Genomic DNA, 15,882 nt, shown 5'->3' with positions numbered 1-15,882 from the left:
CCTCCTCACCCCGCCAGCCCCGTCACCCAGGTCATGTGGAGTCAGAGAAGGCGCCGGCGACAGCGGGGGCTCAGGCGACTGACAGCTGTCCCATCCTGGGTGGAGACTGCTGTTAAATCGATGAAATCTGGCTCTCCTTTCGCAAAGGAATCGATACCGACCGCACGAGGATGATTCTGCCATCACGGACGGTGTCAGCTAAGGCACTTGCCCTAATCTGGACCCCAGAGATGTAATCACAGGACGCTTTTAGGCATTTCCACGAGATCTTTTTTAAAATTTTTTTTAATAAATGTATTTCAGCGCATGGTTATATAGAGATCACTACAGTTTCGTCTGCCTTTCCATGTGGACTCGTTTCTTCATAGCATGTAGTCTCAGACGGCCAGGAGTGTGATTTTCGAAGCGTTTTTACAGGATTTTCAAATGTTTTTGCACTTGGAACTGAAGAAATACTGTTCTGAGAACAGGGCTTTTGGCAGCAGGCGTCTACAGGGCTCGATGACCCCTGGGTTTCGTACTCACGACACCCCAGAGTGCCATTTCTTCTCTCCTGTTCTAAAACATCCTCTTTCATCTCTATGGCTCGAGCTAGCATGTAACTAACTTTTCTTTGATGAGCCAGAGCCTCCTCTTTGTCATTTACCTGAGTGTTTAAAAGAGAAAGTTGATAAGCTAAGAACAAGGCAGTGTATGTAAATCGACACTTAGATTTGTTCCTCTAAGGAGTCACAATAAATAGCTTAACAAAATACTAACCAAATCTATTAACATCTTCAGAATTTCTTGAGGATTGTCTAGTTCTTCAACCTTCCTGCAGTCCACATCTGATGACAGCAGGCCAGACAGTTTTTGACCCAGACTGTTCTTGTTCCCTTGTAACTTGACACGTCCTAAGAAAAACAGAAGTGCAAGAACTGGAATTGCTTGGGAGAAGAAAAACTACTTTGGAATAATACTGGATCCTGAGCCATCTCCTCTAAAAAGGCACGGCAAGCTACAGCTTCTCCTATTGTACATAACACAGCATGCAGCTCCACCCTTACTCTCACTTAAAGCCTCAATATATCTTTCATTATATATATGGGCAAATCCAAAATAAAGTTATTTTTTCTGTATGGAAAATACACTTTGACACTCTAGTGAAACCATAATTTGGGGTATTTGGTTTTTAAACAGTATGTAGCATGAAAAAAGAGATACTTTGACATAAGTGGTTTAAAAGTTTCTAAGATTTCTAAACAGATATAGTTTAGAAATCTTAGAAATCTAAACAGATTTCTAAGATTAAACAGTTTCTAAGATTTCTAAACACAATTATGAAACTTACGTATGAGTATACAGAGCTTGGAAACAATGATGTCAGTATAGGGGAAAGAGATATTCAGGATGTATGCTCTTTTCCTGAGTGGACTCAAGGAATCTGGCAGACCCACCAAACTTCTAATCCTGGCACTTCCAGGACAATGGCTAACACAGTTATACCTTGAAGTGCCATTCCTAAATTCTGCTATGGTTTTGACTATGACATAAGCATTTAAATACCTCTCATTATTATTTTTCTTTAAAAGTATAATAAAAATACTTAACTCGCAGATGATCATGTGAAGAAGACTAATAAATACTGATATAGATACACATACATAATAAAAAAACTACTGTATTCAGTATTTCAGTGAAAGCTCAGTATATATATTTTTGCATTTCTTCTCCTTCCCTAACTCTATTTATATAGAGATCATTTGAAAAAAAAACCCTGTACATTAAATTGCTGATAATGGCTAGGCTAACCTTGCCAGATGTTAGCTTTTCTGTGCTGGTTTCATAATATATATCCTTAGTAGCCAGAATGTTATTGTCACCCTGGATAACAGTTTATTTAGTTGGGCATGTTTTTACTCAGGTAACACAGTTCATGAATGTGTAATAAAAAAACAGGCTACATTAAAAGCCTAGACTGGTAGCTCCAACATCCTACAGTAGTATTTATATATTCCACTTATACACAGACACCCTGCCCTACACATGTGAAACTTACAGTAGAAATTCTTCGACTTAATGACACCATTTAACGTACTTGCAGTTTTGACATAACTTTGTTCCTTTTTTCTTGACTCTTCAGAAGTCTCAGTCAGCAATTAAACCACAACCATACATTGAATACAACAAGAAAGTCTGCCTGTGACACTTGTCAGCTAACTTTCTATTCAACCATTACAGATGTATAGCATGTCCAGTTACCATCATTCTTCAGACGTCTCCAGTTTATAAATTTTGTTTCCTTCTTAATCTTTATCACTTCTGCAAGCCTCAGGGCTTGGTCCTTCCTCTGCATTAGCTGCTGCTCAAATGCAATTCTGAAGGCATCTGCCATTATATAAGCTTCATCTTTACTCTTCTTCAGATTTTCCATCTGGTTTTAATTGAGACAAAATTTAGAGTATATTAAGCCATTTGGAAGCTGCAGTGGATTTAAAATGTATATTGAGAGGCAGACGGAAGCTGTTAACACAGAGAACTTTTAAGTAAGTATTATCAGGAAAGTAGTAGAAACCAAAAGAAGTGCTGTCTTGCCATGTTAAGAAATACATTTTGAAATGTGTATTGAAGTCCTTAACCTTCCTCCTCTATACATGCACATACCAACACCCACCTACACCACAGACGAGCTGCCAGCACTGCCTGTTTGTTTCTGCACATGCAGAAGAGCTTGAGGAGGACATAATGCTGGTTGGTCCAGAAACAAAAGGAACCAAAGAATGGTATCTTTGTCAGGGATAGTAACTTTAGTACAAAAAGGACATGACTATACTTATTTTCAAAATCAGTAAGTCAAGTGGAACTTCTGCAGTGGGACCATGAGGAAGGATGGTTACCACATTTGCAGAGTCAAATACAAGTTAGAATAAAAATTCTAAAACTACAGAACTTAATTACATTAAAACCGTAAGAGCTTGAAGATCACGTTATCGATTTAAGTCTGATGTAAATACAGTTTTCTGCAAGATCAGCTTCCTGACCTAGCTGGGTGATCAGGCTTGTGAGTACTGATGTCAGCACAAGGTAGAGGTGGAATACACTGCCAGGAAGGAAGGGAAAGGGTCAGTGGTAGGCCACACTCACAGCATGTATACATTTTTAGAGTGCATACACTAGAGTGTTTTTCCCTTTCTTAGATTAAAAAATATGGGAAGGAAAAAGAATTATATATATTTTTTTATTATTAGTAAAGCTTACTGATATCATAATTACAGTTTTCTATCAGCAAATGTTAGGCCATTACAAGCATTACAAACAAACATTACATTATTTCTGAGAAGCATTCTTGTTTTAAAGACACATTAGTTTGTGTAAACTGCAGTAGAATGTTTCTGGCTTTATTCGATCTTGAGCACAAGCACCCCTCTGCTTATTCACATCTAAAACAAGCAGTGTTACCTCTTGCTTGAGATGAAGAAGTTGCTTTCGAGTCACAGCTGCCATTTTAGCACAGGGACAAGGTTGCCCTCCAGAAGTACTGCAGGTGCAGGCTCCAAGAACTGCCAGCTTAAAATCAAAAAAACTCCACCAGATAAATACCTATCTGCATACACAACACAATCCAAAAGATGCCACATGACTAGCAAAATATCCTGAAATTACAAAGGAGTGTAAAGGTCAGGGGAAGCAAGCTACAAGAGATTTGGGCATGGTTTGGTTTTGACTCTCAACCACACAAGTGAAATGTGTTTTTCTGCCAGATAACCTAAGGCAAAATTTGTCAGCCTGTGTATGCTACTCTCTGCAGACTCATTAGATTTTTTTTTCACTCAATAAAGTAAAGCAGTAGGCATAGGACCTAAGAATTAAGATATTAGGAAGACAAAAATAAACATGCTGCCTTGTGAAAGATAGCCTGATGTTCCTTCTGTCTACTCTTTCTTTGCAAGATAGGAATCATGATGCACCACAGATTAGAAAACAGGCATGCAAGGACATATCATCATTAGCTAAAAATGGGTACAAAGAAACTTAAATAATCAGTAAGCAAAATTTATCTGTATATTTTGAATATAAATACAGCTTTGAAACAGCCATTCTGAAAAACATGTTAAATCATACTTACTTCAAGACCAGTAAAATCTGTAATGTTACTTTTATTCAAGGACATGTTTTCCTGAACAACCTTCTGTTGTTTCACATCTAGCATTGCAAGAAATTCCAAGCACTGCTGATTCAGGACTATGAAATAAAACAAGTTAAGTGTTTAAAAGGTCTGGTGCTCTGATTTCTTAATTTCTGTGTTTAACTACAGATTAATTGGTTCTGTAATTTAAGCACGAGTTTCGGAATGTAATGAGACTATGTAGATCTAGAAACTCAGATCCCAGTTGTCTTCTCTGTTTTTCTAGAAGTAATGACCCACTTACAGAGATACCATCTCATATATTGCTCTGCCTCAGTACTAAGGGCTCATCTCTTTGTACACTGAAAACTAAGGCAGCTGCACTTTTAGAATAGCACAGTATTGGTAAAACAATGATGTACATCAGCTATTTTAAAGCTTTTTGGAAGCCAAAAACAAGGGAAAGGGGCTTGAGCCATCTGACACAGCCAGACGCCTGCACAACCGGCAGTTTGAAAAGCTCCACTATAAAGCCATCAAGATGAATACTTCAAAGTTTGTGCTACAGCAATCTTTATGTGGGTATAAGTGAATGTCTCTGGTGCAGACTGTCACAGTAGCAGGACTACATGCTGGCTCCCCTGGCTGCTGTTGCCTCTCTCCAGGACATGACCAGGAACCTGGACCAGTTGTGTCCTTCCACACCAAGGGTGTCACCACACCACTGAGATAAGACAGGTGTACTTCTTTCACACCTAATCTAGTCTTTCAGCTATGCATACTTGACTCTTCCTATCATTTAATGGGGTTTTTTCAGTTCAAGAGACAATGTGAGAAGGAAAACAAACACTTGTCTGGTTAAAGAGGGTTTCTGCATATCCACTAATATCAGCTGTCAGTAACAAGTATGCCAACAGAAAGCTTCCCTTTTAGTTAAGTGCTGAATTATTCCCAAGAAACACTACATGAAGAGGAATAGCTGTTGATGACTTACTTGCATTTTCAGCCTTAAGAGTTTTAATTTCTTCTGTTCTCAGTTTCAGTGCTTCCTTAAGAGCTGCATTTTCACAATATATCCTGCAGAAGTTTGAAAAAGGCTGTGTTATCTTTTAAAAAAATATTTTAAAACGGGCAGTCAATTTTTAAAAAAGATTAGCCTGTTAAAACATTGTATCTAATATTTCTGCAAATTAAAATTAGGATTACTGAAAGGATTGAAGAATCAAACCTTTAAAGAGATATTGTTTGACAAGATATTATCCATGCAGCATTATACAAGCAGTTTCCTCACTTGTAAAATTTTTTATGGAAAGGATTGTTAAATTCTTCCGTAACAATACCTGTGCCAATAATATGTAGTATATTGTTAGATCCGAATCTGCTAGCCAGGGGCCAAGCAACCTGAAAGTGCTCCTAATTAACTCTCTGAAGAAAGTTTTATGTGTAGACTTGGTCTGACTGGCACTGAACCGAGGCTAAGAAAGCAGGCTACACGAGGCTGGCTTCTGTGGAGTCACTCTTCATTATCCAGGCTGCAGGTGGCTCTGCGGGGAGCAAACCCAGGAATCTCTGCACTGGTACAGAGGTTTCTCTGCAACCCAGATAGCATGCACTGTTCAAACAGGCTCACCTTGTCTATTAAACCACACCCTCACACAACCAATTTTAACACGTCCAAGTATGTTCAACTGAATGTTAAAAAAATACAATTAAAAAAAAAATTATTCACATCTAAGTAGACAGTGCAAACAATTTCAAAGTTTAACAAGATGTGAGTTTAAGTACTACATTACCATTAGAAACTCAAAGTTGTAATTATGAACCTCTGAAACACTTGCTAGAAATCTCTTACTTCCTTGAAAGAACAAAATTGTTATTGGACATGTGACAACATGACTCTGGTCTGAATTGTAGAAAGTAAACTTCCTGTAGTCTTAATACTGTTCTCTAGAACAGCTGTACTTTCAAGCACTGTGACCTAAGACCATACAATATGCATTTATAATGCATTTGTCCTTGAAGTATTTAAGTATTTCCTTCTTGAACAGACAAGTGGCAATCTAAAGTCCTAAATGTTAAAGCAGTACTATTTAGTTGGTGCATCTCTTCAGCTGTCAGTAAATGCAGCATACTATAAATTCATGGGTTTGTTTAAAACTAAATAGTACCCTGAATTATTTCACTTGAATAAACACATTTTTCTCATCCTGCTGTGATCACAGATATCAGAAAACCTTTTTGCACAGCAGACTGAGCTCCTGCCTTGCAGTTTTCTGAAACCACATTTCTAGCTTTCAATAGTTAACAATAGTTTTGTTGCTCCAAACTACCTGGCTACGTTTCCAATCTAAGTCAGGAAAGCCAAAGGGATTGTCAAGAGGTATTCCTTGACAAGTGCAACTAAGTTAACAGGTGAACAAGACACAATATCTTTACAAACCTCTTCTTACAAATAAAAAGTAAACTTCTGGGTTATTCTTTGATTTAAAGTTTGAAAATTTTAAATAAAAAATCCTGCTGAAATAATTGTATAACTCTGATGGGCAAACTTCAGAGATACCATTCCTACATTTAAATAAATGAGTCTACTGGTCACATTTTTCATGGTCTGTTACTGCATTATTAGTTTAGTGCCTCTGGAATCTTCTGCTCGCCTAACCACATCTGCTGTCCATCCATAGTAACTCTTATTTAAACAAAGAACCAGCTGATGAGCTTCTCTCCAAAGCATTCCATTTTACCTGTATGTATGCTTATACCTACAATGCAAGAAAATAAAGCAATGATTAACCAGCAAATGATATTTCCACATGTGTGCACATACCATTATTTTCTATGCCTCATTTACATTTAAAATAAATAAGGACACTCTGGCTCCAGTTGGCTAACATAACAAGGAAAACTCAGCCTAGCAAATTTAGCCTATATACACACTAAATAATTGTGACTTAATAATTTTAGTAGCTTTAATTGAAAAATACAAATGTGACTAGCATGAAAATTAAATAAATCTTCCCAAATCTGGAAGGAAATTAGGAAGACACAAAACCCCCAGAAAACTGGCTGAAGCAAACTTGGAACACAAGAAAGATGACATATAGCATCCGATGCAATGAAAAAGAATCCCAATGATACACAGCGTAAGTCAAATACCTGTCATATTTTTCTGTCCATGTGTCTTCTATGTTTTTAAATCTATCCTGATCAAATTCGATTTCCCATTGCAAGATGTTTATTTCCTGTGGAAACAAAACAAACCTGCAGCACCTAATTACAAGCCTCCCTTGGAACGGAAGAAGCAGAACTGCTGGTGCTGAGCTTGGCAATGGCAGAGATCTAGGTGACCAACAATAACGACAATCTATGATACTATTAAAAATACATTTGGTGCCAGACACCAAAAGGTTTCTGTATCACCAATCTACAGATTCCAGACTGTGTTGCACGAACTAATTCTTGTAGGGGCTTATGACAAAAACAAATCCACACCGTCACATTTCCCTGTCCCCTTATTGTTCTGTGGAAAGGTCACATAGGAAGAGAAGGCATAAAACTCAGTTTAACAAGGTAGCTCAGTGCCACCTTCCTGCTTCTCCCCATCTTCCCTATGAAAATTGGGCCCCCATTTCTTAGATTTATCTGGAAGTTCCATCTTAATAATTAAGAAAGTGCAACTTTCTATGAATGACATTGAAACTCACAACAAAGACCAAGTGAAAGTACAGAAAGAATTCCAGTAACTTTCAAAACACCTAGATCAAAAGAGTAATACATTAACATTTTCCCTTTCTACTAAAAAGGAGTAAAAGTACTTTCCAAAAAACCTGGAACTAGCGGCAGATTTGTACTGATTTAAATAAACAGCCTGATAACCCCTTATTAATAGCAATGGACTTCTCTGAGTTTTTGCACAGGTGTGAAGGAAACATGCACTTACCTTTTCTAAAGTTCTCTTTTCTTCCTCAGTTTTTTGAAGCATTGCTTTTGTATGACTAGTGGCTTTATTAAATACTTCCTAAAAAAAAAAAAAAAAGGACAACTCTGTCAAATACTGTAATTAACATTACTTACTTTTGCTTTAGCCAAATTTTCACTTTTACATCAAAAGAAGTCTTAAAACAGGGGTGTGCAGAATTACAAACACTAGCAACTTGCTTGTAAGTTCCAGTGGATTCTTATGTCTAGCAACTAAATAGATGTGTTGCAAAAGAAACTTGTGTTTCAATCCCATAATCTTTTCTATTGAAAAACGTAGCATCATTTAAAATGAGATCATGTTTTCTTTAGGGCTTGTCCACAAAATGAGCTCTTAAAAAAACTGGTTACAACATACTTAAACTTTGATCCAGGTGTAACTTACTATGAATGTCTGAGGGTAGAAACTGCAGAACTACGATTATGCAAGTAGGCTAAAAACCAGAAACTGATTTCAACATAATTCACTGTGTTAGCAGATAAAAATATTACAAACTGTACCAAAAGACTGACCTAACATTTAATGCATACTGTCCTCTAAGAGGACAGATGGCTTAGTCAACGGAAAACATCTGTGCTTTGCAGCAGAATTTCAAGGACTGGCAGAATCTATAATTTAAAGGAGTGGAAAGAAGGCCATATTCTTTAAGTTAAATAGATAAATCCTTAAGAATACTCAAAGATAAAATTATGAGAACTTGCTACAGCAGTAAATTCTGCTTAAATAACCACAATAGTTCCCTGCAGAAAAAACAGTGAATCATAGAAGCCAAGTCTGTAGACACTTGCAGACTCAATGCTTTAAATTATAGCCCTGGGAAGAACTTTTGGGAGGTTTTGATGAGGAGTGGCAGGAAGATTTTTTCTGTCTTCCTTCCTTTACTGTCAAGTACCTAAATGATTTCTGAACAACTCGTACCATGCTCTGCAGAATTCTTAGGGCTTCATCTTTTCCTTCAAGCTGTCTTTGAGACGCTTCCAGCTCAACTTTCAAATTTTCAACTTCCTGAAGCAAAATAAAATAGGTACACTGAGTAAAAACCAAGGTAATCCTGTTAAAACTTAAGTGTAACAGCAGTGTAAATTTGCCCTCTTCAGAAAAAAATCTTCTCTTGTTTTTACCCTCTATGATTCTTTTCTGACTAACAGCTTACTTGTAATGAAGAAATGTTAACAGTGCATGCTGGCACAAAATCCTTAAAGAAGAATACTTGCAATTATTATTCTTTCTGTTCTTTTCCAGTGTATTTGGAAAATAAACCACTGCAGTTCTGCCTTGCTAAAGACGTATATATCAGTGTAGGTCTGAAGCTTTAAAATAAATAAGCAGAACAGAATAGAGTTTTCTTATATAAGCAGTGGTAAATATTACACGAATACACAAAAATAAAAATGTTACATTAATATGCCATAGTATAAATATAAAAAATATCTGTACTCTATAGCACAAATATCATGCTAAGACTGTTAGATCAAAACCACTACTTGTCCAGAGCAAAACAACAAAACAACAGATTCCTGCTCAAGGTGCCTACCGATCATGTCTTCATGCAACATTCCCCCCGCTTCAGAATAAAGCAATTTTTCAATTTCCAAGAGTTAAAAGAAAATTTACTGGTTTGTATATTTAATTTTCCTTAACCTCTATGTAGGTCACTCAGTCGTTCATTTATGATCATACAAAACTTTTTTCCCATTGTTCTTCCAGTTCTATTACTTCAGCAATTGATACTGAAATTGTACCTGAGAGCAGCAGCAATTTATCAGTTATGTCTAACTGAAAAATGAGTAAGGTTCCTTGACATTTTAACGTGCTGTGCACTTAATGTTCTGCATGCAAGGTTAAAGAACACAGTGCAAATTGTCTATTTTTACAGCCGAGATCACCCTGCTCCTTTTGCCTTGACTGATGACAACATATCAAGATATTTAACCACAGTAAAACCAAAAAGTAGGAGTTAACTACATTTCAACAAAAATGCAAATTAAAAACCCATTTCCATTAATTTTCCAGCTCCAAAGCTTAATAGAAGAAAACCTACTAGAAGATGCAATCCTTTTAACATTCTGTGCATCTTTAAAAATACTACTTCTCTGGCCCCAGCGCCCCCCACCCCCAAAATAATGCAGGGTATAAACTGCACCTCACACTGATTTCCTGCCATAAAATTTAATGAGGCTTCCAACTATGACTCTAATTTCAAGAACCTGGATCCATCCAAGACGGGGCATGCCCAGATCTTCAGCTAAACTAACACTGTGCCTTACTTTGCTAAATTCAAAGGAAATGCAGATTTCAAGAACAGCACAGCTGGCAGCTACTAACCTCTAGAGCTTCCCAAAGTTGTTGCTTTAGTTCTTCATTTGATGCTTCAGTATTAGATTCTGTAGGATTGATAGGAGATAGTAAACAATGAGATGCTGTAAAATTTACAAAAGAAAACATGAGAATTTGCTTTACCCTCAAAACAGGTAACAGAGAGGTGAATTTTCACCTTTGTGGTGTTTTTCTTTTTGAGATAATAAACAGATTTAAGAAATACATAAATACTAAGATCACACACATTGCTTCACAGTTAAATAAGTGAAATGAGGAAAAAAGGTCAGCTGGAAAGAGACCTAAAATAAGGGCAATTACTTTAAAATTGCCTTTTAAAAAAACCCACAACAAAACTGCCATCTTGATCAAAAAATAATTTCATTTTTTAGATTATTTTCACACTGTAACTTTTCAACAACCAAACTCAACATGACAGTAGCTAGCACTATTGAGAAGTGGGGACAGTTTTCAAGACATGAAGGACAGGGGCAGGAGTTATCCCACAAGATCCAATATTCCTCTAAACAAACAGTTACTGCTGGTACCGTTTTTCTTAAGGCAGAGACATGTTAAGATGCAGCCTCCTACTAAATCAAAGTCAGCTTCACGTGGACTTCAGTCACGCTTTCATGAATATTGCTGCCAGAAAGATGTAAATCTAAGACAATCTAATCGCACAGAGACCAGCAGAAGGACAGTGAAAACAATAGGAATTATGCTGCTCTTGTAAGATGCTGAAACCAATAATTAGAAGGCTTATCTTACTGAGGGGTGTGGAGAGGATGGTGGGAGCTTGTTCTAAAAGAAAGAAAAAAGCGAGTTATATGGAAATACATAAAAAATAATGCGAGGGAAGGCAGCTAAAGTGTAGTGAACAGCACAGCCTAGATTTGGTTTTACTTACAGCAGTGCTGTTTTCACAAAAAAAAAAAGCCAACATTGGGAGAACAGAGGTGTGCAGGTTCTAAAAACTACCTCAACAAGTATGTCAATTCACAGGTTTCGACTAAATAGAAAACAGGATTTTGAGTATTCAGCCGTAATCTTTAGATATAATCCCTAGGAGGACACACTTAAAACCACGAATCCAAGCAATTCCATCCAATTTCATGTATGTATGCAGAGAAAAACAACGCTGTCCTCCCCCCCTCTCCCCCTGCATGCTCTTCGCTAAATGTCACTTTCAAATTGCAAAACTAAACTAAAACCTTATCTAACGCTAAGAAGGGCCACAGCCTCCTTCACTGAACAGCAGCAGTTCGGCGGTTCATGTTTTGGGAGGAAGCTCTGCTGCCCGGGCGGCGCTGCGCGCCCCCTTTTGGCAGATGACATCAGGCTGACAGGCTGCACCGACTGACCTGCGCGGGTGCGCTGGGTGCCAGCAGGGGTGCGCTGAGCACGCGGGTCTGGGACGCCTTCAGAGATTTCAGTGTTTTGGAAAATGGCCTGAATTGAACTTGACAATACTTCGTGAAGCAGCTCAACTGCTCAGTTTTCCTAACAGAGAGATTTCTCTCATAGTGAGTAATTAACTTCTAAATTACTCTTACCAGAGCTATTTTGTTGTGTGAGACTAGTAACAGGCTTTTTGGATGATCCATTGTGCGAACTGTTTCGTTTTGTATGGGGAAAAGCTGCAGCATCGTTTTCTTCCACTTTTTTTGCTGACAAGAGAGAACTGCCAACTTTCCCAGATCCCTTCCTAAATCTAAACGAACAGTAATTTTGTACATTTTCCCCTTCATAAAGACCTCCAGGTCTCCTCCCAAGTCCATTTCCCAGGTCTCCACATGTCATGTCATCCTCTTCTGCTTCCTCCATCTTTTTTTTTTTTTTTTTTTTTCTGATGAGGGCACTTCGCTCACTGGCAATGCGAACTCGCCTTCCACAAAACAAGTATTTTATCTAGAAAACAGAAAAACTCCACCGTTAAAGCAGCCGAACAACATTAAAGCGAAAAAGCCGAAGCTGTCGGTGCGTGGCCGCTCCCAGTACAGGTTCGGGCTGCCAAAAAACATCGCTCCCGCCGCACGGCAAAACGTCAAACCGGTGAAACCTCCGGCGGGGGCCGGGCGCGGGTGGAAGCGCCTCGGTGACCCCCCCCGCGTTCCCACCGCCCGCGGACCCGCTGCCTCCCGGTCCCGTCCCGGCCCCGGCCCCCCTCCCGGAGACCCAGGCCCACCTGCCCGCCCGTCCCGGGCGCTGCCGGTCCCGCCCCGGGGCGGGTTGGAGCCCCGGCAGCACCACGTCCCGCTCCCGGCACCCGGAAACCGAGCTCGGAGCGCGGGGACAGCGACAACAGCAGCCTGTGCGTTTATGTATTTTTTATTTTATTTTTAAAATTTTACTAGAGGCCTGTTTTCTGCTTACAGCCCCCGCCCCCCAACCGCAACAGCATTACAGAATTTCCGAACAATTTTTAGAAACGTGGAAACATTCAAAGCGTTCTCCAGAACTGGTCTTGGCCAGATGCTTCCAACCCCGCGAGATGGCGCTCCACCTGTTTTCCAGGTTTATTCAAGCCATTTATTCAAGCAATAACCCTCACAGCGGCTGTTCAATACGCATACGTGTGTTTCTACAGCGTTTGGTCCCGATTCGGCAAGGAAACTCCAGATTTTTCACCATTTCAGTTTATACAAGGGGCAAATTGCTGATGCAGAATTCCTCTACGAGTCTCACAAAAAAATCGGTACCAAATTTGGAATAAAAAATAGCATCTTAAATATGTGACCATTGTACTCTGTACAGTAGAAATTTTCAAGCAAATAGTTTCACTATTCAAACTCGTGTATATGAAAAGTTTATTAGCAAGCACTTTCTACAGAATCATTCACAAGGCTTTACAAGCCACCTTTTCAGTGAAGAAAGGTTATTCCTACTTTGCATTTCCCTGCTCTGCTGGGACCCAGTCTTAACTAGAAATTAGAACAGATGGCTGCCAGTATTTTAAGCGTAACCATGTTCTGAATTGTTGCCAGTTTGTTACCCTGCCAAATTATATATTTCCTTGATAAACTTACAGTGGTAAATATCTTCCATGTTTGGGATGGGTGATGGAGAATACAGAGAAAAAGGAGAAAGAAAATTTACTAGTATTTCACACCAGTGCAGATTTCACAACAGTGTTACCTTACACCGTAATTCTTGTTCTGCATAATCATTTCAAAATATCTTACAAAGTCTCTTCCCTCCAAAATAAAGCACCCTGCTTAAACTATATCATACACCCCTCACTCAACATCGGACTCCACACATTCATGAATACAGTGGAGTATAGCAAGTTTTAGCTTAAAATTCAGAAGCAGACTAACTCCTCAGAATGCTGTCTTGCCCTTCAGAAACCTAAGCTCCTTAACTGCCATCAGGATTTTACGGGTTTCTTAGGGAGGGGGCAAAGGTTTGGTTATAATGGTAAGCTCCAAAAAATCCTCAGTTATTGAACGTAGTCCCTGCTGCTAAGGGCAACAGTGCCATTTTCATGCTTTCATTCACTGTTGAATTTTCACGTGTGCCAGTTCTCCTGTGTGCCTTTCCCAGAGCACTTCAGAGGCTGTTCCAAAGCCTTACAACCTGGCTATTCTGAACCTTCAGTCCTCAACCACATCAAATGACAATAAATTTAATTTTAATTTATCAGACAAGAATTTCAAATGTAATTTACTAAACCCTCCCAGGAAGAGATCCAACAGAGTTACTTTTTCACCAAATGTCTGTTGGAGAACGGCTTGCAGAGAGCAAGGCCATAGCACCCTGCAGGAGCTGGTCGGCCATAGCTCCCTGCAGAAGTCAGTCCCAGCCACCTGAGGTAAACAAAGGAAAGAACCCAGGGTACAGTTATGCAAACAAGGATGGAGATCCAGGGCTCAGTTGTGCTAGCGAGGATTGTTGTGAGAACACAGAGATAAGTTGGGGCGCATTATGACCTTGGGGGTCAGAGGAAAGCAGCCCTGGGAGAGAAGCAGGTTCACAGCAAGAAAGATGTTTATGCATACCAGAGATGCCACAAGGGGCTGGGATATTATAATGTGACTTTTTAAATGTACCCAATGGCTGAGACATTATAATGTAGTTTCTTAAATGTATCCAATAGAGTTGCACGTTATGTATTGTAGAGTGCTTATATAAGGTGTGATTTCTATCAATAAAGTTGAAGCTTGCTCTATCATTCACATTGAATCGGCTGCTTGCTTCCTCCGCCCGCCGCAAGTGGCGCACCGGACAGGGTTACCCAGACTCTGCTTTTTCATCAGATGGAACCCGGGAAGCGGTGGAACGGAAAAATTCAGAGCTGGAAGGCGATAAGGTCACTGTCGACGACAGTATGGCAAGAGATGTGTGCCGTCTCCTAAAGTGTCGGGATTTGTAAGTCTGACATAGTGCAGCTGGTCCGGCTTCAGGGGATTTTGGCGATCCGAAGAGGGCTACCCCGGAATAGGCCGAATTGGGGGTCCGACCCTGGAAAGGCCAGGCCGTGTTGGGGGTTCGACCCTGGAAAGGCCAAAAGCAATTACAGGCTGAAAGGGATAATACCCAGGAACAGCCTTCACTGGTTGTTGGCTACTTGATCAGACTTTAAGGAAGGTCGTTCAGCCGCACCAGGAATTTGTGGAATTTGCCCGGGCAGGAATATTTGAATGAGAGGTAGTCCTCACGATTTTTGCTTTTTAGAAAAGCGGGGAGTAAGTCCGATAAAAAACTTAGCCGTGCTGATTGGTCTGGGCAAGGCTAAGGGACACTTTAAAGAGCCAAATTTATTGTTTGAAGAGGCAGAATGCTGTGATAATCTTTTAGACCCTGATGCTGTAAATCCTGCAAAAGAATCTGAACTGTCTGGTCTGTGTCCTCCCTTAATTGGGGATGATCCATAGATAAAAGTGAGGAGGAAAAAAAACCGTAAAAGTGAGGCGAAAAAACCTTGGTGCAAGGGAATATGGACACGGCAAGAAAAATTCTTTCTCCTGTAAGCTATGAGCCGAGTCATCAGCCACGTTGAGGAAAACGGCATTTTTCTGTTATTAAAGATTTAGAGAGAAGCATTAATAAGGACGGGCTGCAAAAACTCAGACTACAACAGCTGTACTGGAGGCGATGGCTCAGGGATATTGACTGGCCCCGTAAAAATTGGCTAACACTTTTAAGAGAAAAGCGGCATTCACGCCGGCACAGCACTCTACCAGGAAAACTGAGGTGTGAATCTCTATGCTCAACATTCGGAGCTGGCGGCGGCGGCCCGGGGCCTCCCCGAGCCTCACCAGCTGCAGAGCAGCCGCCTGCGGCTGAGCCCGGCACTGCGCCCTCGGCACCACCACCCCCGCCAGAAGCGGCAGGGTCATGCAGCACAGGATTTATAGGTTCTGAATAGAGTTTACGTATTGGTAATATTTGTCATTTTATGCTGTGAGTAATAACTGTCAGGAGCTCCTTTGTGTGTTTGTGTAGTTGTGTGTGTGTGTGTGTGTGTGTGTGTGTGTGTGTGTGT

General features: G+C 39.8%; 2 protein-coding genes across 6 annotated transcripts in view; both read right to left on the bottom strand.

The window, feature by feature from the left end:
* Positions 1-301: 301 nt before the first annotated feature.
* CCDC125 (coiled-coil domain containing 125) lies at positions 302-12,608 on the bottom strand. 2 transcript variants are annotated; one of them, XM_026866685.1, is made up of 12 exons: positions 12,583-12,608; positions 11,951-12,305; positions 10,407-10,501; positions 9,000-9,086; positions 8,043-8,120; positions 7,259-7,344; positions 5,100-5,182; positions 4,106-4,221; positions 3,439-3,546; positions 2,242-2,413; positions 760-893; positions 302-646 (listed from the first exon to the last, which is right to left on the bottom strand). In XM_026866685.1, the coding sequence occupies exons 2-12, from the start codon at positions 12,219-12,221 to the stop codon at positions 311-313; spliced, it is 1,566 nt and encodes a 521-aa protein (XP_026722486.1). In that variant the 5' UTR covers positions 12,222-12,305; positions 12,583-12,608; the 3' UTR covers positions 302-310. The 2 variants fall into 2 exon arrangements, with proteins under 2 accessions (XP_026722486.1, XP_026722487.1); XM_026866686.1 differs by having other exon boundaries at positions 10,407-10,465.
* A 123-nt stretch (positions 12,609-12,731) lies between these two features.
* The window catches only part of AK6 (adenylate kinase 6), a 5,865-nt gene continuing 2,714 nt past the window's right edge, over positions 12,732-15,882 (bottom strand). For 2 of the 4 annotated variants that reach the window (XM_026866687.1, XM_026866691.1), the window contains exon 6: positions 14,015-14,111. The gene's annotated coding sequence lies outside the window, so the exon portion shown is untranslated. Of the gene's footprint in view, positions 14,114-15,882 lie in introns of all 4 variants that reach the window. The other 2 variants (XM_026866689.1, XM_026866688.1) reach the window with 2 other exon arrangements.

This window comes from Athene cunicularia (genome assembly GCF_003259725.1).
Source record: "Athene cunicularia isolate RWA chromosome Z unlocalized genomic scaffold, athCun1 chrZ_part3, whole genome shotgun sequence".
Classification (NCBI taxonomy): domain Eukaryota; kingdom Metazoa; phylum Chordata; class Aves; order Strigiformes; family Strigidae; genus Athene; species Athene cunicularia.
Note: the sequence above shows the minus strand (reverse complement) of the source record. Positions and strands in the feature narration are given on the sequence as shown.